Below are 22,301 nucleotides of genomic sequence, written 5' to 3' on the forward strand. Positions count from 1 at the left end.
TGGAGCCTGGGGAGGGCAGGGACCTCAGTGGGGTACAGTGCCAGAGTCCACCCTCCAAAGCATCCATTTTCTCCACACATGCAGGCAGTTGCTGCACACACCTGTTTCTAGGGGGTACCTTCTAGCTGTATTCTGAGCTGTGCTCAGATGAGCGAAGATGTCATGGTGGGGCACAGTAGGAAAAGGGGTCCTGCAGGTTCAAGGCCATTAATACTTTGAACTTAGCCCAGCAACTGATTGGAGTTATGACAGCAGAATGGGTGTGGCATAAATTCTTCCCCTCATGCTTGATAGTAACTGAGCTGTGGTGTTCTAGATCAACTGGAGTTTTCTAGTTGCCTTTGGCAGACCTACACAGAGCACATTACACTAGTCTAGCCTCCAGGCAAGGGCACAGACTTCCCAGTTTCCCAGGAGCTGCTGGGGCTGGGCCAGAGCCATTGCTATGCTAGGTCCAGAATATTCTGTCCAGTACACATTAGATGTTATATTTAGGTCCTTGGCAAATATGTGCAAATGTCTGCTGGGACAGGCTTTCCATAGGTTGTGCAGGCAGGGTGCAGCTTCTAACTTTTTGTAATGGCATTTCAAATTTGCCAGAGTGTTTTATAACTTTTTTATCCAAACAGCCACCATGCATAGTAAGCCACAGTGCAATAACACTATTAAATGCTTGAAACCAGTTCATGCTAGCTGTAGCTGCTTTGGTGCTGAACAACTGTTAATACACACCTACTTAACCAACTCTTTAGAGTGTATAGACATTCCTCCTTCTAGCAAAGACTTATCAAACCTGTGTCTCCACTTCCATTGCATCATTCTCCAGACCCTTTGTTCTGGTCCGCCTAGGCTGCAGGTGCATTCTGGGAGCCCACCTGGAAGTCATCTTGGGAAACCTCCAGGAATTGCCTGGAGACTTCCTAGCACCAAATCCCCCTTCTCTGTTTCCTGCTTGGAGAAGGGAAGTGGGAGAAGGGGGAAGCTTGACCATTTGGCTTGCCCCATTAGCATTTGTATACAGATACACTGGGAGGCACTTGGGCTGCCTTCCTGTCCTCTGACTACAGAAATGTTTAAAACCTCTACCCAGGAGAAAAAGGCATTCTATTACACTTGCCAGTGTTCTCTCTGGGCTGCACACAGAGCAAAAGGAATTTTTAAAAAGGCATCTGATCTGTATCCCCCCACCACCACCCAGTCCTGTGATCCAGCTGCCATCCACTGTAACTGAGTCCCTCAAGTCAGTTTGTCAGTATCTGACACTGGTTGCCCCAGGGAGACTCAGCACCCCCAAAGTTTACACTTATGCCTCCAGGTGACTCTGGTATGCATCCACATAGCCAGACTAGCCAGGGATAGAGCCATCTTCTGGGCTAAATGAAGAGGGAAGAAAGCATTTTTTTTAGCTTGCTTCTCCAGTGGTAATACTGGATCCTGTATAACTTCCAGGCTCTTAGTAGAGTTGTGTCAGATGTACCCCATCAAATGTGGGAAGTGCAGTGCACTCTTTACATGCTTCACAGTTTGCCTTAGAAGCGGAGACATGTCCTGTCTCAAGTAAGATGACTTAAACATGATTCGTTCTTAATGTAACTAACAATTCAAGAAAAGAACTCAAGGATGCAGTTTCCCAAAAGACAGCTGCCAGTACAGAGAGTTCAGGAAAGAAAAGGACACCCAAGGACATGAAGCAAGAATAAGAAGCACCACAAGGGAAAAGAGAATGCTTAAGGTTCTTTATTAGTTTTATTCAGAATACAATTAGAAGTAAGATTTAGACACCTTACATGCAATTTTAAAACGCTTTACGAACTCACAACATTTTAGAAGCTGTCTCTGTGTTGGTTGATCAGTGTCATGTGGCAAAATGGTGCATTATCCCACAGGAATCTGCATAAAAAGTACAACTTTGAATCATAAGGGTTCAACAGTTCAACCCATTAACAGAGTTACAGCCTCCTAAACTCCCTGCTTAGGCTTGCACTGTGATGTTTTGTTTCCTTCACACGTGTGCACAGCTACACGTGTTAAAAGACCCATTTTATGTGTATGTGTGCACACACACACGGTAAGGTTCGTCTCACCAAACGCATGCATAAGACCGAATACGTATAGCACGAGCTAAAAAACGTCATAGTCAGCTACATCCACGCACTGAAGTGCCTGGAATCTCCTCGCTCCTGCTACCTTTTCGCCTCCCTCCTCCCCGCTTTCTCTTCCCCGAGAAACAAGCGCGTTGCAAAAGGACTGCCAGGGAGAAACGAGGGGGCGTCGACCAAATCGCGCCTGCGTGGCCGCGCGCGGGGAGATTGGGAGGGCAGTGCGTTACCTCCGGAGTCAGTCAGTGGGTCGGTCGGTTGAGCAGCCAGTTGGCCGCGCACGCGCGCTCGCATTCTGTGGCTCACTCCCCCCCACCTCCTCCCTCCCCTTCTCTCATTTTACCTCAGAGGCGGAGCGGGCGACGCCGCCGCCTCTGCTGCTGCCTCTTGGTCGCTTCACGCCGCAGCTGCTCCGCCGAGATGGGCTCGGAGAAGGACTCGGACTCACCGCGCTCGACCTCCATTCACGCGGCCGCCCCGCCGTCCAAATGCCCCAAGAGCGGCTCGGTGAGAGGCGGCGGCGGCGGCAGCAGCAGCAGCGGTGGCAAGGGCGCTGGGCCTAGCCTGGTGACCCCCAGGCCCCTGGAGGCCATCTCCCGGCTCTCCTCCTTCAAGCGCCTCTCAGAAGCGGAGCTGCCGTCGGAGGTCCTGGCTGCGGCGGAGGAAGAGAAGAGCGGGCCAGCCGTGGCGGCCGTAGCAGCAGCCGCAGCAGCGGGTGTGCCCGGGCTGCCCCCGCACGCGATGCCTCAGGCACCCGCCGGCCCCGGTGAAGGAGGGGGCAACGCTGCCGCCGCCGCGTGCGCCGGGGCTGCGGGCTGCGAGGAGGGCGAGGGCTCCCCGTCATCGCCGTCCCCGTCTTCGTCGTCGTCCTCCCCTTCGGAGCTGGAGTGCCCGCTGTGCCTGGTGCGGCAGCCGGCGGGCAACGCGCCGCGCCTCCTCTCGTGCCCGCACCGTTCCTGCCGCTCGTGCCTCCGCCAGTACCTGCGCATCGAGATCACCGAGTCGCGCGTCAACATCAGCTGCCCCGAGTGCAGCGAGCGCCTCAACCCGGCCGACATCCGCCTCCTCCTGTGGGACTCGCCCCACCTCGTCGCCAAGTACGAGGAGTTCATGCTCCGCCGCTGCCTGGCCGCCGACCCGGACTGCAGGTGGTGCCCAGCCCCCGACTGCGGGTGAGAGGCGCTTGAGGGGTGGGCCTCACGACGGCCCCGCGAGGCAGGCCACTTATTCACACACACGCGCACACACACACCCCACACTGCTCTCAGTGGCTTTGGAATGCCTCCCTTACGGTAATGGCTCAGGCTTGTTCTTGAGTGGGGTTAATATTTCAAGACGTATTCTCTAATGGATGAGCTGAGCTAATAATAAAGCTAACCGATGAATACTTGGCAGAAAGGAGAGTTCAACCTGGGGCTCTGGGATTTGCAGTGGAGTATGTATCAAAGCAAGGCAGAGATGCAGGCACAGAAAAACCCAGTTAGAATGAAAATGTATTTTTAGGGGACATGATGCTTACTCTCTGCTTAGATGTGATAAATGTATCCAAAGATGCATTCGTGTCTGTACACTAATTTTTGTTGTAAAGCTGCTTTTGCATAGCAGTGTTACAAGACACTATATCCCTTTCTGAATGTTCAAAACACATGTATTTGCACATCAGCAATCCATATAAAGCCATGTGAGGCAGGCAAGTGTTATCCCCATGTTATGGATGGAAGGGAGAGAATAATAGCTTGCATGTGGCTCCTGTTAAACACTCCTGAGATAGGAAATAGGGTTGACCTGTTTGTGCTCCTGGGGTAGCTTTATTCAGTATCGTTGACTTAACACTTGCATGGGTGCACATAACCCAATCAGGGTTCCCAGCTGCACACACTTGAACTTTTAAAGCTCCAGCAGAGAGTCCCAACCTCCTTCCACTTGCCAAGGAATAGTTTTGGTGGTGTTTGTATTGGCTTTTTAGTCCTGTCATCTATTGAGACAGCCAATTTTGGCTAAAAAGGAGGATTTTTTTTTAAAGTGGGTATATGTGACATCCATGCTGTGCTGTAGGAAGCATTGTTGTGTTTTCTGTAGCAGTATGGAGCTTTCCTTAGCCACTACACTATACCAGCTTTGTACATTAAAGCAAACATAAGGCCAGTCCCTGTCCTCAGGAGTTTATAACTTGAGAAGAGAAGAGTGATTGAAAGCCAAAAAGGGGTGACTAAAACATCAAATGCAGTTTCACATCCTTGAGCCTTTTTAAATTGGGGATAAAAGGAGGAAGTAAGCCAAAGTCTTCATGGGAAACGTTTGATATATCATGACTTCCCACACTGCTGGAAAAGTTAACTGTAACTATTGGTTTGTCTCCTTGTTAGAAAGAGAAGCAGTGGTTATTCTATATACCCTTGTATTAAACAAGGGAAGTATGGAGGAGGCTGCTTTGAATGGGCTACTGTGCCTAATTTTTCCCCCCAGGAGGACAAAAGTAGTAATTTTGCTCCCCAGCTTTTCACACTTTTTTTGCAAGTAGTTCCAGGTAGACCATGAAGTAGCTGAATTTTTTAGCTACAAGTTAACTCTCAACTACAACCTGGAAAATCTACAGCAGCTAATAACTCTCAATTGCTACTGGTCAGTTACATACCGTACAACAGTAAGGCTGTACCCAGCAATAATTCTCGGTGTGAATGTGCTCGGGTATCTCTTCCTTGTCCGCTTAATGACCTCCTTAAAACTGCCTCTTTAAAACAGCTTTGTGGGCTTCATAGTGATAATATTGAAAGTGAAAATGAAAGTATCTAAGATGTACTTGAAACTGCAGAATTTAAAAAACAACCATCTTGTGGGTTTACAGTTGAAACCTTTATTTCAGGACAGAGGTGCACTTTCCAGGATTTGGCAGTATGGATTGCCCTTTTTTATGGTTGTATGCGAGACCAGTAATTTAACAGAGGAAAAACTTGTGGCATATTTCAGAGAGAAGACAGTTCTTTAAAACTACCACTCCTCTGTGTAAATGGAGGAAAGGTGGTTTGTCAGTTGTGTTTGTTTGTGAAGGGCACATAAAACTGACTACCTTTTATGTGTATTTTTGCTTTGGTTTATATTATTCAAATAAGAGAACTACTAACTTGAAGCAGTTACTCAAAATACAGTGTAGGTAGACAAGACCCTTGAGAGACCTTTATGATATAGAACTGGGATATGAGACTGATGGTTGTCAGATGGGCCTATCTTTACCAAGAAGGGGATGAAGGTGAGGTGTTTGGTTTAGACAAACCGAAACTGAGAGTAATTCGTTATTGATTCAAACTAATTCCCTTGAAAGGAAGGGTTGAATATACCCTGTCTGAGAAGTACAGAGCAAACACCTACTAGTCCTTCTTGGTGGTGTAATTGTAGGAATCAGTTGTGTTATTTTCCTAAGAACTCTGTCAAGAAAGATATGGTTGTATGTAGTTGGAACAGACTTTGAAGGGTTGATCTTTAGCAAATAAACCTAGGGAGGTTAGATGTAAAACTTGTCCCAGAAATGTTTAAAGTGGAGTTCTTGGCACTAAGTTTTATTGTGGGTGTTATCTCCCTCTGAGAAATTCCTGTTTCTAAATGGCTCTATGTACTGGTAAGAAGTTCAGCAGAATCCGATCATCCTGTTTTTAGGAAAAACTGTGCATGCTGAGACTTCTTACAAAACTGAAAACTGGTATACCAGAATGTATGGGGGGAGGGAATGTTGAATTGCTATGATTCTGCAGCTAGACGAATAACAGAAATTGTCTAGCCCATGACAGATAATCAAAATGGGATCCTAAGATCACCAAAGAGTCTTTTACTTTCACTTCTGTTTTCTTTTTACATTGGCCTTTTCAAAGTTTAACCTGATGAAGGGAGCTTTGACTCTTGAAAGCGTATACCCTGAAACTCTTGCTGGTCTCTAAGGTGCTACTGGACTCGAATCTGACGTAATATCGAGACTGTTGGAGAGGTCTCTTTTGGTTCCTCAGCATTTGCCTGGAAAATATGCTGATTAAAGCAAGGAATGTTGTGAGTCCTACTAAATAAGGCAGTGCAGAATATCTCTGGGGGTAAATTGCAGTGACTGTGTCAGTTCTGAGTAAGGCTATGTAGATTTTATCAAACATACTGACATTTAGAGTCCATTAAAATGAAAGTTATGTTGTCTCATGAAAAATTATGTGTTTGATGTTGTAATGGCCCCAAGGCATTAGGGAACAGAATGTGAAGGTAGGCAATCCCACCACATACTTTCTAGATCTGCTAAATACTGCGGGGGGCCTTTTCTGCTTTATTTACAGAACCCTATGGAGAGCTGCATTCTTCTAAATCCCATTGAGTTCAGTGGCCTTTGAAGGATGTAACTCTGTTAGGGATTCAACTGTAAATAAGCTAGAATCTGGTTATCTATCTGTTTCCTCCTTTAAACTGGCATCACCTGGGGTATAAAATAAAAACCAGTTAGAACAACATACTAGCCTTATATCTATGAAATAAAACAGAGTCAGCAATTTGTATATGGAGATCCCAGGAGCAAACGTTTGGTGTTTCATTTAAACTATTGCTTTATGGCAGGAATGTGGTTCATGCTTCTCCCAGGCTCTTTTTGGGATTTAGGATTATTAAAAGAATAAGATTCCATCCCTCATGTGCAGAGAGTAATTTAGAATAAAATGAAACTTTAAATGGCTGAAAATAAGGAGGCAGGAGGCGGGAAAACATTTCATTTCTCATCTCTTAGTCCATTTCAGGGTTTTTGTAGTAGTAACAGTTCAGAATAATATGTATGAATTAATAGCATAGGTCTAGCTGTAGTTTTACATATCACATGTGTGAACAATGGATGCCAATTTGGTTATGAGGTATGTAGAATTCTTTCAAACTAACTGATGGATGGAGAACGTAAGGTTGATTGGGTGACTATCGTTGACATCTACAGAGGATCACTTTATACGGTGATAGGAATGTGTGCCATCTGGCATGAGAGGTAAGGGCTGTGGGTAGTCTTTTTGAGTGAAGGTGTTCCAGTTAGATGCATTGAACCTTCTCACACTTTAGTACTGTTGGTTTCATAGATTCGCTGTGAAATGGCTGCAAAAGCAATCCAAGAAACTTGGCATTCAACATCTTGATAGCTTCTGTATCCCACCCATAAATTGGCAAGCTTAGCTATGCTGCATAGGGAAGTAAATTGCAGACATAATACAAGTGTGTGTTTCCATGGTAATGCTGGTTTTCTGGTGCACAGTCAAATCTGCATACAGATATGGAACTGTCCTTTTATTGTAGTTCATGCTGCTGTCTGGCATTTGTTGCTTTGTTTTTAGGCTTGGGGGAAATTTCAGAACATTAAAACAATTCATTGTGTTGGCAGAATTAAATAAGAGCAGAGTATGAATCAAGTGGGGACATGTATTCACCTGTCACTGTCAGTAGAAATGAAAGGATGGTAAGCAGCTTTGTAACAGAGCAGGAAAGCAGCAGCATGGATTCTGTTTTCTAAGCTGGAGTTTGCAAAAGGAGGCAAGATTCTGCTCTTACACTTTGGCACTTAGCAAGAAATGGCTGATGGAAAGTGCAGGAACAGGTGAAATGTATGTAGTTCAGCCCATCTACTCAACCTGTTGAAACCTTGTAGTATTGTGGAGAGTCTGAGTTCAGAGGCAGAATTTGTGAGGATTAAAATGGATTAATTTTGAGAATTCGTTGCTGGGTTTCTGTTTCTTAAAGGCTAAAAGGGATGGCATTAATACCATGTCAGTGAGCTTGCTGCTGTCAGCTGTCCTTTTAAATCTGGTTGTGACACATAATATTTGTAGTGCAGCAACAGTTGTCTTCCAGAGAATGATTGGATCAGTTCCCTAGCAGCAGCTCTGATTATGAGAGCTGGTATTATCTATGTACTGGACAGACAGAGTTTTCTTTCCCACCTGTTAAGAGACTATCAGGTTTATGAAAAAGCAGTGTAGACAGCAGTTGCTTGTACATAGCAGGTTTTACCATCAGAAATAGACCCTGTTTTTTCTGGCAAGGGGAGGTGCTCAAAAAACAGTAATGAGAATAAATTAAGTAAATTAGATACAATGCTAATAAGCTGCTAGTAAATTGCATGCCCATGATAATTTGAAACCACTTCTGGGCATGCTGTTTTCTGAGCTCTTGTATAATCGTAACCATAATTGTAAGAGGGGATATTTGTAGTATTCATAAGAAAGTAGACATGCTCTGTGTTGGAAAACTTCTAGATTTTGTGCTTTGCAGTGTTATGTTTATGTGTTTCTCTGCTGACCAAGAAGTATTGTCAAGTGATGGCATGTCTTTGACTGCAGTACCCTGGCAGGAATTCAGAATTTTCCCTTTGCTGAGCGGTGGTTCCATTTGATACATCTTACGACACCTTGCTTCTCTGCTGGGGCTGGGCACTCTTGAATACTAGAAATATGAAACAGTCCTACTAATGTGCATACTTGTACCTATATTTTCATATTTCTACCAGGTGGTTTTTTCCCTTAGTGATTGTGTTGTACTCTGGCAAGATGGAGTTGCTTCAGCTCCCACAGGATATGAATCATATGAACTATCAGCTGTTGTGTTGCTATGTATGAAACTGGAATGGAGTCTTAATTGAATGGCCATTAAAAAGCAGAAGAGTGAAGTGTGCATGTGTGAAATATTCTCCTTCTGTTTGCACATACAGAAATTTGTTATTCATGCAGACTACCCATGTTCTGCAAGGTTGCTCCCCTGTACTGTTGTTCAGCGTTGCCAGTTTGAGCTCATCCATATATAATATAATTCTTGATTTTATTAAGCATGACCTTGACATCCAGCTGAAATATTTTCTTCTAGATGTTCGCACAGATCTTTTATCTTTTCCCAATTTTTTGTAATTGACATATATTTAATATGCTTGGAGAACTATATCCAAAAGCCAGCTGCTCTAACCGGGGGGTGTAACTGGAATGCTTATTAAAGAGACCTGCTTTGTTTCTCAAAGTAGCTGTGCTCTCAACCTTTCTACCCTGCCATGTAAAAAAATTATCAGTGGCAAGATTTTTTTGTTTTATTTTTGCAAATGTCAAATTTAACTGGTGGGGGAACAAAGCACAGACAGAACAGTGATATATGCAACCTGTTGGGGCTGTACAATACTTGATTAGCTTCAATGTTGTGCTGCTATGGAGGACACATTATAGGTTACCAGTGTTTGGAAAAGACAGTAAAGCTTACCCAGACACATATGTAAAGGAAATCGATAATAGGCTATAGAGCAGAGGTGTCAAACTCATTTGTTACGAGGGCCGGATCCGACATAAATGTCACTTTGTTGGGCCGGTCCATGTGTGCCATAAAACGTAATGCTGAGTACCAGAGAGATAAACTGTATAAATGACAGCAGTTAGTAAGCTCCAAGTTGGTGTATCCTCACTGCAAGGCTCCACAGGCTGGGAGGAGGAGTGTAGAGGGCACACACATGGGCAGACTGGAGAGCCAACGGTGCAGCACTGGGCACACTGCTTGACTGCTGCAGGCGAGGTTGTTCTGCTGTGATGAAGCCACAGTTGGAGTGGCTCCATCCACTCCCCTCACTGAGCAGTCTCCTGTCCCCTCCCTTGCACAAGTTGCTCGTGGGCTGCATAAGAGCCCTGGATGGGCCTGTTCCGGCCCCCAGGCCTTATGTTTGACAACCCCTGCTATAGAGAAAGACTAGCAGTAACTGAAATCTGGTTTTCATGTGTAGGTAGCTGTTGGTTCCACAGAGTAAGACAGCATGTCTCTTATTGTAACTAATTCTAGAGGGGTTGCTGTATTAGTCTCTTGCAGCAAAACCAAAAAGGAGTCGTGGCATAAGCTTTTGTGGGAGAGAGTCCACCTTGTCAGGTATATGGAAGGAATGCTCACTTAGTGGATATGTATGCCAGTACATGGGTAGATCTGTGATGAGTAGTAAATAGTGAGGTCAAGTCAACAAAACAGTAGCTATATATTTCTGTGCAAAATCCTTGAACGCTTATAATCTGTTAATTTTTAAGGTATTGCAAGACTCTCTGTGTTTAGCAGTGGCAGTGTTATTTTAGATGTGTTTCTTGAAATAATCATTCTTGAGTATACATTAAACAGTTCAGATGGCCACACTACTTTTAGATCTGTTTCATAGACCCTCAGTGTTCTCAAATATGGAACAAAAGCACTTTTTGAATAGAAATAAATATAAATACTAGGAAATACATGCAAGGTTAGCCTTTCATTCCGATAAAGTTAAACATTAGTTACAGATACTCAGTTTTAAGGACTATAATAATCAGCATTTGTGGGCAAGAAGAAGAATTTAGGACCCGGTCACACGGGCCGGACAACGCGGGGGGAGGCGTGGTTAATTGCTCCGATGCAATTAGAGTTGCCAGAACGCGATCCGACGCGTCGGTGGCAAACCATAGGTCCTGTCCTCCCCGCCTGCGCATTAACGAGGGGTCGGCGCGACCACACCGCAGGAGTCCGGAGGCAGCCTGTGGCAAACTGTTTGCCACTACATCTGAGGTACTGTTTTTTTATTGCGCTTTTTCGGCGGTATGCCATGGGTTGGCCACGGGTGCACTCCACTTGCCAGATGTTGCGGTGTGATTGCGCCCCGATAATCCGCCCACCACCCGTGGCTCTCCCGTGGCAAATTCACTGTGTTACTGGGACCTTAAATTTGTATCACTCAAATGTTCTCAGTTTGGCACCTTCATTATATTTCGTTTGCTTGAAAGGGGAATTCTTAGTAGCACAGCCAGGCAACTCTTCTGTAGGCTGGTCACATCTAAGTCAGTCACAATTTTTGCACATGAGATATGGTAAATGGCCCAAATGGTTTTTAAAGTGCTTGGGATTGATGCACTACAAAACCACTCCTTACAGCATGGATTAAGGTGTTGGAAAGGAGGAAAGGTGATGTTAATGCCTCATCTCATAATGTTGTAAACTACTTTGATGGCCTTTTTTGAAAAACAAGATATAGTTCTAAAATAAAACATTTTGTAGTGCCATGCATATCTTGCACTGATATTCTAAGGAAAAGTTCAGGAATGTTTCTACTTTCTCTTCATGGGCACAGGTTATCGCTGGGCCTATCTAGGTCCCCAAAAATTCATGCTTGGGCTTATGGACTCCAAAACAAGACTTTAATTTATTTATTGGGTTAAATAGCTTCTTGCTTCTAGATTTTGAGAATTTTCTAAAGGGGAAAAAAGCCTAGTTAATTTGTGTTAATTCCACTGCAAATTTCAGTAGCCTCTGTTTATTTTACTAGGCCTCCAGTGTTCAGTCATTGAGTGATTCCTCATGTACTTATTTTCCATGTACATCTCTTGTAAAATTAGTTTTTGTGATCAATGGGTGCTACTGTCTTCGAAGTACAAACTCGGTCTAAAGTGTTAATGGAGACAGGATGCCTACCTATATAATTACTGACCTCCTGTTCTCAGAGCTCTTAACAAGCTAGTCAGTCCTTTATTTTGGTTAAATATTAATTATTATGAAGATCAGTTTGTAGATGTGTACTGTGCCAAAGAACTGACTTGCATTTACAGATAGATCCCTGTGTGAGGTAAATAGGCTATACTGTATTGCTGCTGAATTGAGTAGCTAGTGTAGAAAAGGATGAGCTACGTACGTGTACTTCACTGCCTTTTACTTTTTCCTCAGTTATGCCGTTATTGCCTACGGATGTGCCAGCTGCCCCAAACTGACATGTGAGAGAGAAGGTTGCCAGACTGAGTTCTGCTATCATTGCAAACAGATATGGCACCCAAACCAAACGTGCGACATGGCCCGTCAACAAAGGGCACAGACTCTGCGGGTACGGACAAAGCACACCTCAGGCCTCAGTTATGGACAAGAATCTGGACCAGGTACACATTTATTTTAGATATTGTATACAATCTTTCTGCCACAGTGGGATGTTCAAGAAAGTTTACAGTATGTTCAAATATAAACAGTAATAAAGCGAAAGCAATGGGTCAGTAAGAGCTATAGACAAGGGAGGAGAAGGAAGCCATGCCTACCCTAAAGGCTTGGGAAAAGCAAGTCATACTTCGTCAGGTGCTGAAGTGATTACAGAGTTGGTGCCAGGCATGCATTTTTTTGGGAGGGAAGATGTAGCTTGACAATTCCTGGCAGTACCCTTGCACTAGCAAGTTTTCAGTATCACTAATCGTAGCCAGCCACATCCATCTATTTTGTTGACACGTCTTGGACACACATGAAGCTGCCTAAGGAACTTTATGTTCCATGTTTTTTATTTGGGCTGCGGTATGGTAGAGCATTTTCTGGTGTACCACCATCTTTAGTCAACCTACACAAATCTTAGACAAGAGCCTCTGGTAATCATCTCCCCAGAAAGTCTGCTTTGTGTGGGAGAAGGTAGCCCTTCCAATACACTATAGTAAGCTCTATCCTAGGGATTACTAAAGCATGAATAAGGCTGTGGTCACACGGAACATTAGCCATGCGAGTCAGACGGAAGACATGCGGGTTTTCCGGGCGCGATCTCACCGGCACATCTGGGAAGTGTAGCACTCCCGTGGCTCAAACGAGGCTTCCTGCCGAAACCACGCGGCAAAAAACTAGTACCTCCGAGGTACTAGTTTCCGGAAACCGCGGGGCAAGGGCGGGCGTCTGATCGCGTTTCCGGTGGCATCCGGCGCCCGCCCATGTTCCCTGGCGAAAAAGTTTTTTTTTTCTTCAAGTCTTTGTGGATGCGCAAAAGCACACAACGGAGCATGCGCAGTCATGGTGTAAACAAAAAAAACCTTCCAGTTTGCCGCACCGCGCACTTCGTTTTTGCGCGCCGGGATTGTCCTGCCATCGGCACCTCTCCTTTCCCACGGAACCTCCACAGTACCTCCACGGGAGGTCTGATCAGGTAACCGCGCCTTAGTTTGCCCCGGGGCAAACTGCCACACTTCCCCCCCGCAGTTTCCTGCCCGTGTGACCGGGACCTAAGAGGAGCAAGATCCTTCTTTTGCAAGTGAGAGTGCAGCTGAAATACTAACCAAAGCTAGTAGAAGCTGCAAACATAACTTGAGTTGTTCTGTTGCCCAAACCGTATAGGGATGCCTGTTTTTAACTTACTGTATGTAATCTGCCTTGAGTCTCGGTGAGAAAGATGGACCATAATGTAAATAACTTAAATAGGAATCATTCCCAACAAGAAATAAACAAGGGTTGAACATGGCAGGTGGCTGGCCAAGAACCATACTGGTGTCTTCAGACTTGCAACAGCTGACAGCCCAAGAGAAAGGAAAAGACAGCAGAAAATGCAGATGTAGGTTCAACCTGGGTTTTCCTTCACTTGCATTCTAGTTACTCCCAACTGCTTTATTGTGCCTAGTTCCTTACTGTACTAGGCAGCCATTTCAGCATCTGTTCAGTGGGAGAGAATTTCTATAAATTGTGCCCACTGCCTAGACTTTCTCCATATTTCAGAGCACTGACAGAACTGTCAGCCATGCCTAATGAAAACTCTCCAGAGCCCTCTGAATTCAAATCAGTCAGTCTCTGAGGGAGCTAAATTCAGGGTAAACCCCATCCCTGCTGGTCTAAACCACACCAGGTAGTGATCTGCCCATGACAGGGATGGTGTTAACTCCTCCACCCACTTTCAGATCACCTTACATGTCAAGTCCAGAGTGTAGCCAAGTGGGTGTGTGGGTAGGCCATTATTTCTGGTTTAACATTGTGGTTGCTGGTTGAGGTGGCCTCACCATCAGTGTTGGTCCTGGGAGTTCATAATGGCATGTTTGAGACTCCTTTATGAGCATAGATGGGAGATCTATTAGGCAGCTGAATGGCCAGTAACTAACAATCCCTAATCTATCATACTTGTCTGCCATCAGGCACAAATAGTTGAAATTAGATTTCTTCTGAGCAGGGCACCCGGAGAGGAAGATGACATTCTGAAAGATAGCAGCAACTCTGTCTTTCTGGCCATTTGTTGCTGCACCATGAATCCAGCTACTCATTGCAGAGAAGCTTGCCCTTCTCATCTTATCCAGCTAGATTTGGTGATGCAGGCCAAATTGCCCCCCTCCCCCCATTCTGGATCAAATTCTGGATAGGTACAGTTTTTTGCATGGACTGATCTGGTATTCAGTAACTGTGCTTCAAGGTTTGTCAGCATACTGATGTAACTAGGTTTTGTTGATTGAGAGAACAGCCAGAAATGGGAATAGCCTTTGATTTTCTAACCCACTTACCAAGCCTGTCAAATTCCTGCTGCCCTGTTGCTCCCTGCTAAATAAATTGAGAATGGGGGCACCCTATTGTCACGTAAACCCCCAAACATAATAAAACTGCAATGCACAAAGATACACTGCAATGCTAGTTCCAAGTTCAAATGCAATAACTGTGCTTGGGAGAAGATCCACCTGTTGATAGGACATTTGCTGGAGGACATTTGCTGGGATTGTAGTATGGACATGGGGCCTGATGTCTCCAGCAACACTTTTGTAACTGCGCACAAAACGGTGTCTCTTTCTTGATGAGTAGTTTAACAGTAATAACTCATAAAGTCAGCTAACTACTAAAGTTGCTGGCAGCTTTTTTCAGATTGCCATAAACAGATCTTGATCACTTTTACATTACTTGCTCTCCTCAATTTCCCCTCCATGCATTTGGAGGGAGGGCAGTTTATCTGTCTGGACTCTGGAGGCTGTCTAGCCCTGTAGATTATACTCATTTGAAAAAGCAGTTAACAGTGCTCCCTCTAAGCTGTGGAGTCTTGTGGGCAAAAATTCTACTTTGTGAGCTACTGACTGAGCGATTTGGCTATTGCATAAATTAATTTGCTCTGGAGCCATCCTTCCTGAGCTAAGACAAAAATGTGTGAACTGGAGGCTAAAAAACTGAGCTAGCTCACACTAACTTAGCTTAGAGGGAGCACTGGTTGTTACCTATTTGGACCCCAGTTTAGTTGTTTGTCAGTATTTGGACTAATATGGCCTAGCAGTTACTAACCTAGTATTTATAATATTTTTTGGTATTTTAAAAAGGTGGTTTCCATTCGGGATACAAGTACAATACTGGGGATGTTTGTAAAAATTTCAGGTAATTGACCTGTCATTTTTCTAGGCTAAAAGCCTATAATGTTTCAAGTCCTGTTTGAAAAGAGTATTAAAGTTTTTATAAACGAAAAAACATTGCATCTGTGCCTTCCATGTTGGTACAATGAGTACTGTGCTATAAAGATTATTATTTACTCAGGCTCATAGCAGACCTCAATTTTCCTGTTGTTGCCAGTATTAAACTATCTTTGAGAGGGATATCAGAAAACAAGAAATATGATTTATGAATTAATTACAGTCATAAACTGGTATAGCTACCTGAAAATTCCCTTCCGAGCAGACATTAATATAGCATCCTGTGTATTTAAATTTATTGTGTTCACACAACAGTCTCCTTCAAAAAGTAAAGCTGAAAAGACCTTTTAAAAGTGACAGATTGTTGTTTTATGTGAACTTCAAACTTATGTACCTCAAAGCACAACAGAAACTTGGGAAATCCAAGTCAAGCTTCATTTTTAGATCTGTCTACTAAAAAAGCAGTCATTTTTGTAGAGTTTGGCAGTTCAGTCTTATCCATACTGTTTTAAAAGCATGAAAATAACTGGATATGCACTATTGCAAGACCTGGGGTATTCTGTGTGTTTAGTGAGCCAGGCTCTGATCTTAGACACAATAAACTGTATTGAAACAAACGAGATCTTGATCTGTTTTGCTGTTGTTTGAAGCAGTTTTCAATTCCTTTGGAGATGGGCTTGAGGAGTAAGACAGGCAGTTCATCTTCAGTTTCCAGTTTAGACATGCAGAAGAGTGACTGGCTTCCTTCCTCCCCTCCCCACAGCAGATGATATCAAGCCATGTCCCCGTTGCAGTGCTTACATCATCAAGATGAATGATGGCAGCTGTAATCACATGACCTGTGCAGTGTGTGGCTGTGAGTTTTGTTGGCTATGCATGAAGGAGATTTCCGATTTGCATTACCTCAGGTAAGTAGGAGAGCTAAATGCTGTCAGTGTGCCCTATCTTACTAGGATTATGTGTGTTCCTGCTTGCTTATGGCCTCAGACCCACACCACTCCAAGAGCATTTAATCTTTGTGGTATGAGTGCAATGTAATGGCAAGAATAGTGAGCTTTTCCCCCTTCCTGTTTGGAGATTGAGTCTTGAGAGGAGAACAGAATTGGAATATGGAGTGTCTTTCAGTAGCTATTGAATTTGTTCAATTAAACCTTTAGCAACTGCAGGGAAGTGGGGTTCCATAGATTTTTTGTAGGGACACAAAAATCGCCCTTCCTACCTTCTTGAATTATTCCATCCTTCTAAGGGTTTAATATAAATTCTCTTGTAGTCCTTCTGGCTGTACGTTCTGGGGCAAGAAGCCATGGAGTCGTAAAAAGAAGATTCTTTGGCAGCTGGGGACATTGATTGGTGCCCCAGTGGGTATTTCTCTCATTGCCGGCATTGCGATTCCAGCCATGGTCATTGGCATCCCTGTTTATGTTGGGAGAAAGGTAAGCATAAGAGGTACATGTGTTGTGATAATTTACAATGCTGATATATCCTTCTGGGGGACCTGTAAATCACTCCAGTGGATGAAAGGGAAAGTCTTCTATTTACCTTGGCTGATCAGCAGAGATTGGTGATGTTTCCATTGAACAGATGTGATGTTTCTTATAGTTTTGCAAGCAAAGCATTTGCTGGTAGTGGAGCAACTTTATTTGAACTTGCACCCTTTCCTGTGGACATCTAGCCATTGTTGATAGCCCCTGATCTCTACCAAGTTGAGGAGTTATGAGGCTTTACTTTGTCATAGCACTCCAGCCCTCTGTCCCCTTTCTGGAGAAATCATATATGGTGTGAGCTGTTCAGAGCTACCTTTGTTTCCTGATTAAATTGTGTGTTGTGTTTCTTATGTTAGATCCACAGCAGGTATGAGGGAAAGAAAACCTCCCAGCACAAGAGGAACCTGGCTATCACAGGGGGTGTAACCTTGTCTGTCATTGCATCTCCTGTCATTGCTGCCGTCAGCGTAGGTAAGCTGCTTTGGTCTGTATGTTTTGGTTACCACTTCAGTCTGACAATGGGTAAAAATGCTGCAGCCCCTCCCCCAAACTCCTGTGATGTTTAGATGAATTGGGATTGAATTATTTTGATATTTAATGTGAAATAATTTTTCATGCTTTCTGTGTTATCCCATTGTAAAGTTCTGTGCCTGAAGAGAGCATCTGTGGGATGGGGCAAACACCTCCCTTCTCAGATCTCAACTGACCACCACAAAAGCAGAATTACTGGGGACTTTTCTGAGAGTCTGGTTTCACCGAGCATATGTGGTCTCCATTGTAATAGCTGCCTTTCTGTCCATTCAGTTAATGCCATTGTGACAATGCATTTATTTTTCTATGGGCTTAGTTTCTAGTGGGGCTAGGCTTCTTGCTACTTCACTCTGTTTCCCTTCAGTGCACTGCATTAGTTTTTATTTTAAAAATGTATTTGTTGTCAAGTTAAAGTTTCCTCATTAGAAGGACATAATCACTGCCTTATTTGCTTAGGGGAAAGAACACAAATGGGCTTCTAAGAGTTCATCCAAATTGTGTGTCTTCATTTGGAAACAAGCCTTGGGACTCAACCCTCTCTGTTGTTTCAGTAGGTGACCATGTCCAGGCTTCGCTGAGACCCTAAAGTCAACTTGTGCTCCAGTCGTAGTCTCTGTAATCTTCCTGGCTCCTGTTCCAGTTCCTATTTATTTTTGTTCATACACCTATTACATCCTTGAATCCAGTTTTAACTCTGACCTCACATCTAACACCACAACTGTTATGGGCATCTCTTCACTTTGAAGGCCATTCTTCAGTCAATTTGTGTCTACTTTAGGGGGCAATTCTGGTTCCTGTCCTTCTTGGATATATGAGATGCATTACGGAAGAAACCAGTCTCCTCCAGTTGGAGTCCATCCAACAAAGAACACAGAAAACTGCACAGCAGGTTCATAAAATTCTGTTCTGCAGTTACACAAAATAGCATCCAACAGAATAAGCTGTACCTTAATAGCCCCATAGCCTTAATACAGTGGATCCTCTTGCTGTAGTTGAGCTCTGTGTGTATCAAATTTGAACTAGTTATTTCTGGAAGAATCCTGCTAATCTGAATCCTGCTGTTAAGGCTTCTACACCAGCATGAATTCTTTTCTCCCTCTGAGTTCTCGCCCAGTTCACTGGAGCACCTTTGGCCACTTACGATTAGAGACTCCCCTCACTCAAAATTGGCTTTTTTCATTGCCTTTGTATTTGCCCTTAGGGCAACAGTCTTGCTTTATGACCCAGTTTTTCTGAGCTCTTTCAGGTAGACATTACTGTTGAAGGTAGTTTGCTGTTTTCACCTTATTTGTGGCATAAAATTATAATCTCTTCTCTCCCCCACCCCAGCCTGAGTGACTAACTCTCAATGGCATATTTCTGGGTAGTTTTATTGGACCTCCCAGGTTGCCATTGGTACCCCCCCCCCCACTTCCACGTTGATCATTATGCCTTTGTGAAAACTCATCCTGATTTCATGTTTGGAAGAACTCTCCAGAATGTCCAGGAACATTAGGCTTACTAGTCTTCCAATTGTGAGGCTGCACAAAAAACAAAGAATAAAGACAGGTTGCTGACTTCTAACTGGTTTATATGAGTGCAGTCACAACAACTTACTCTAGGAAGCTGCTTGTATCTTCAGTTTATTTCTACTCTTTTTTCCAGTGGCTAGAAGAGAAGAAGGCAGGAATATGGTCATTCTGTCTTTGAGGCGTGCATGTGTAGGATAAATCCCTGCATTTGAGGAAAAAGTCAGGAATGACAACTTCCTGACTAGAACTCTAAAAATGTCAATAGAGGCTCTCTTCAGATACAGAATTTGTTTGTACAGGTGAAAAAACAGAATGGCTTCAGTGGCAGCTAGCAGTCGATCTCTCTTGTGAATACCTTAAGCTGAGCCCATTGTATATTGTACGTATCGGTCTGTTCTTAAGGCAGGTGATGCTTTGTAACATAAAATTGATCTGTGCCCTGTAGTATAACTTGCCATGATCTAAGGGTTGAATGTCTTACACAAGGGGTTCATAATGCAATTTTTGGGTAAAAACTTTACACTGTAGTCTGCAATACTCTATTTTGAAGAAGCTCTCTTAGTTTGCTGGATTGATAATAATAAATCTGTCATCCTGTTTTCCCAGGTATTGGGGTCCCAATTATGCTGGCCTATGTCTATGGAGTTGTGCCAATTTCATTGTGCCGTGGCGGCGGCTGTGGAGTTAGCACAGCCAATGGGAAGGGAGTAAAAATAGAGTTTGATGAAGATGATGGGCCAATTACAGGTAAAGAAAACAAGAGGGGGGCATGATTTGATGCCAGTCCTTTATGGCCAGCTTGGGAAGGCTAAATAACTATGGTGGCAAATACATTAGACCAACATGAGAAAATCCCTTCCCTGCCTGGTACTGTGCCCTACATTCCATTTTGTATAGGGGTTTCTGTTTGCTCTTCAAATCTGTGAAAGATTATTATTTTTGGTAGGTTTGTGTGTGTGTGCGTGCGCACGTGTGTTATGTGTGTGCTTGCATGCCTGGAAGTCATGGTGACTTCTGGTGAGCCCTACTGGTATTTGAATGTTTTCAGAGAGATGGCTTGATTGCCTCCCTTTGTGTTCTGAGCCCTGGTATTCTTTGGATGTCTCCCTTCCAATTAACTTGTCAGGGTTGGCCCTGCTTAGCTTCCAAGATCTGATGAGATCAGGCTTGCCTGTGCTATCCAGGTCAGGGCGAATTATTAGTATCTTGAAACCACCCAAACTGAAATCTTAAATGTTTAAATATACTCGAGTCACTCCTTGAAAGAAATAGAAAACAACCTGAACAGAGAGAAGGACCTTCCTTCCACCTCTAGTTGCATCTGCAGGTGATATCCTTCCCTCTCCACCTTGCTTGTAGAGTGACTCTAAATCAGCAGTTTCAGTGGCATGTTCTTGAGTGTGTACTTCAAGCTGGTAGGAAGGTCCTCTTGGTCACCTTTTGTCTCATGTTTCCTTTATTTGTTTTTCCTGGTCTAGTGGCCGATGCTTGGAGAGCTCTGAAGAACCCCAGCATTGGGGAGAGTAGTATTGAAGGCCTTACTAGTGTACTGAGCACCAGTGGAAGCCCTACCGACGGCCTCAGTGTCATGCAGGGCAACTATAGTGAGACAGCCAGCTTTGCTGCCCTCTCAGGAGGAACCTTGAGTGGTGGAGTGCTGTTGGGCGGGAAAGGAAAATACAGTCGGTAAGCAAGTGTAACTCCAATCACAAGGACACATGCACATGGTATCATGGGGTTTGGGACGCCATCACATGTGGAACGCCGCCTTGGTTTTGTTTGTGCAATTCTCAAGGTGGTAACCAAACAGGATTCACATTAATCATTTTCGTAAGAAAGCATCTCTCATTGATCCTCCCACTGCTCACCACTTCCCCACATGGAGCCTTCACAAAGTGCTCCATGATCTTCTTCGTGGTCTCTGTGCTTCACACCAATGGGATCTAGTGCGCCTTCGCTGGATCTGCCGGTGCCTAGCAAGCTCTCTTAAAAGGATTTTCGTGCCTAGCCCTACTGCTCAGGAGCATGCTCAGGAGCCCCAGTGAGCATGCCCAGAAGGGCAGGCACGGACATCCCGCCAGTTCTTTCCTTACCGCCGCGCTGAGCAGATCTTTCTTCGAGAGGTCTGGCCGGATCGCTGTTTTGGGTCACTTTTTAGTGATCAGCTCTCTTTTTTGCCTCAGTTTTTCTTCAGTTTTTCTTTCTCTTGCTGTTTTTTGTTTTTTTTTTTTTAAAGGAGTTTTTGTTTTTCGTCGTCTGAGGTAAAATTGCCTCAGGCCTTCGGGCCGCTGGCCCACCCCACCCCCTCCTTGTCGTTGGTCTTTTTTCTCCTCAGTCTATGGAGAAGAAGACAAAAAAGTCGAAGAAGTGGGGATTTTTCAATCGTTGTCGTACTTGTGGAAGTAAATTGGCTCCTCCAGACGGCCATAAGTACTGTATTTTCTGTCTTGGGGAGACTCACAATCCAGACTCCTGTGAACATTGTGCACAGTTTTCAAACCAAACTCGGAAGAACAGAGCGGCGCGTTTAAGAGTTTTCCTCTTGGAAAAAGCACTTCAACCGATGGCTGACCCGCCGGTCACTTCCTCCGTCGCCATGTCTTCCGCTACCGACGCATCGGCATCGAGACCGTCGACGTCGAAGGTTAAGTCTGTTTCCGATACCGAGAGGTCGAAACCGAAACCTAAGGTACTGAACGTTCCTTCCACAGCGTCCACCCCTGCTAAGAAGGCCAAGTAGTCCAACCCTGCAGTGGCGACACAGAAGGTGGCCAAGGCTGCGAAGCCTGCTAAGAAGGACTCTGTGCCAGCAGCTCCAGCCCTTCCGCCACCATCAAGTCTGTTTCCGATACCGAGAGGTCGAAACCGAAACCTAAGGTACTGAACGTTCCTTCCACAGCGTCCACCCCTGCTAAGAAGGCCAAGAAGTCCAATCCCGCAGTGGCGACGCAGAAGGTGGCCAAGGCTGCGAAGCCTGCTAAGAAGGACTCTGTGCCAGCAGCTCCGGCCCTTCTGCCACCATCGATACCGACTGGTTCGACACCGATTGCCTCGATACCGGTGAACCAGGTCGTGTCGGAGACTACGGTACTTGTGCTAGAATCTCCAGACCATCAGGTGGAGACAGCCTTGTACGATATCGACCAAATGGGACTCGTAAGTCACCAGTTGGGTGCGGAGTGTTCCCCCGGTCCATCCAGCTCGTCGGCATTGATTGCCTCAGAGCCTCCCGACATCGATGGCCGTCGGCATCGACGCTCAAGATCCAGTGCGGAGCGTCGGCCTCCCCGTCTGTCGCTTGAGTCCGTCGATATCGACGCCTTTGACTGTAGAAGGGGCACGTATGCTCTTCCGTCAACTTATTCTCCGCGTCGTCCTCGGTCGAGGAGTCGTTCCCCAAGGTCGTGCATGCCGCCACTGATGTCTTGGGATGAAAGGCAGTACCGTTATCTATACGGTCCGTACCACCCTCCGATGCCTTGGCTGGGCCATACGGGATACACTGACTGGGACAGATACTCCTGTCGATCTTCCCACAGGTCTCGTTCC

At 44.8% G+C, this 22,301-nt stretch overlaps 1 protein-coding gene across 1 annotated transcript in view; it reads left to right on the top strand.

Moving 5' to 3' along the window:
- The first annotated feature begins 2,368 nt into the window (after positions 1 to 2,368).
- The window catches only part of RNF19B (ring finger protein 19B), a 29,219-nt gene continuing 9,286 nt past the window's right edge, over positions 2,369 to 22,301 (top strand). The window contains exons 1-7 of the mRNA XM_015417754.1: positions 2,369 to 3,271; positions 11,793 to 11,998; positions 15,990 to 16,134; positions 16,497 to 16,659; positions 17,067 to 17,181; positions 19,359 to 19,499; positions 20,231 to 20,438. Coding sequence (XP_015273240.1) covers positions 2,520 to 3,271; positions 11,793 to 11,998; positions 15,990 to 16,134; positions 16,497 to 16,659; positions 17,067 to 17,181; positions 19,359 to 19,499; positions 20,231 to 20,438 — 1,730 coding nt within the window. The 5' untranslated portion in view covers positions 2,369 to 2,519. The remainder of the gene's footprint in view (positions 3,272 to 11,792; positions 11,999 to 15,989; positions 16,135 to 16,496; positions 16,660 to 17,066; positions 17,182 to 19,358; positions 19,500 to 20,230; positions 20,439 to 22,301) is intronic.

Source organism: Gekko japonicus, unplaced genomic scaffold, assembly GCF_001447785.1.
Source record: "Gekko japonicus isolate JY-2015 unplaced genomic scaffold, Gekko_japonicus_V1.1 scaffold203, whole genome shotgun sequence".
Lineage (NCBI taxonomy): Eukaryota > Metazoa > Chordata > Lepidosauria > Squamata > Gekkonidae > Gekko > Gekko japonicus.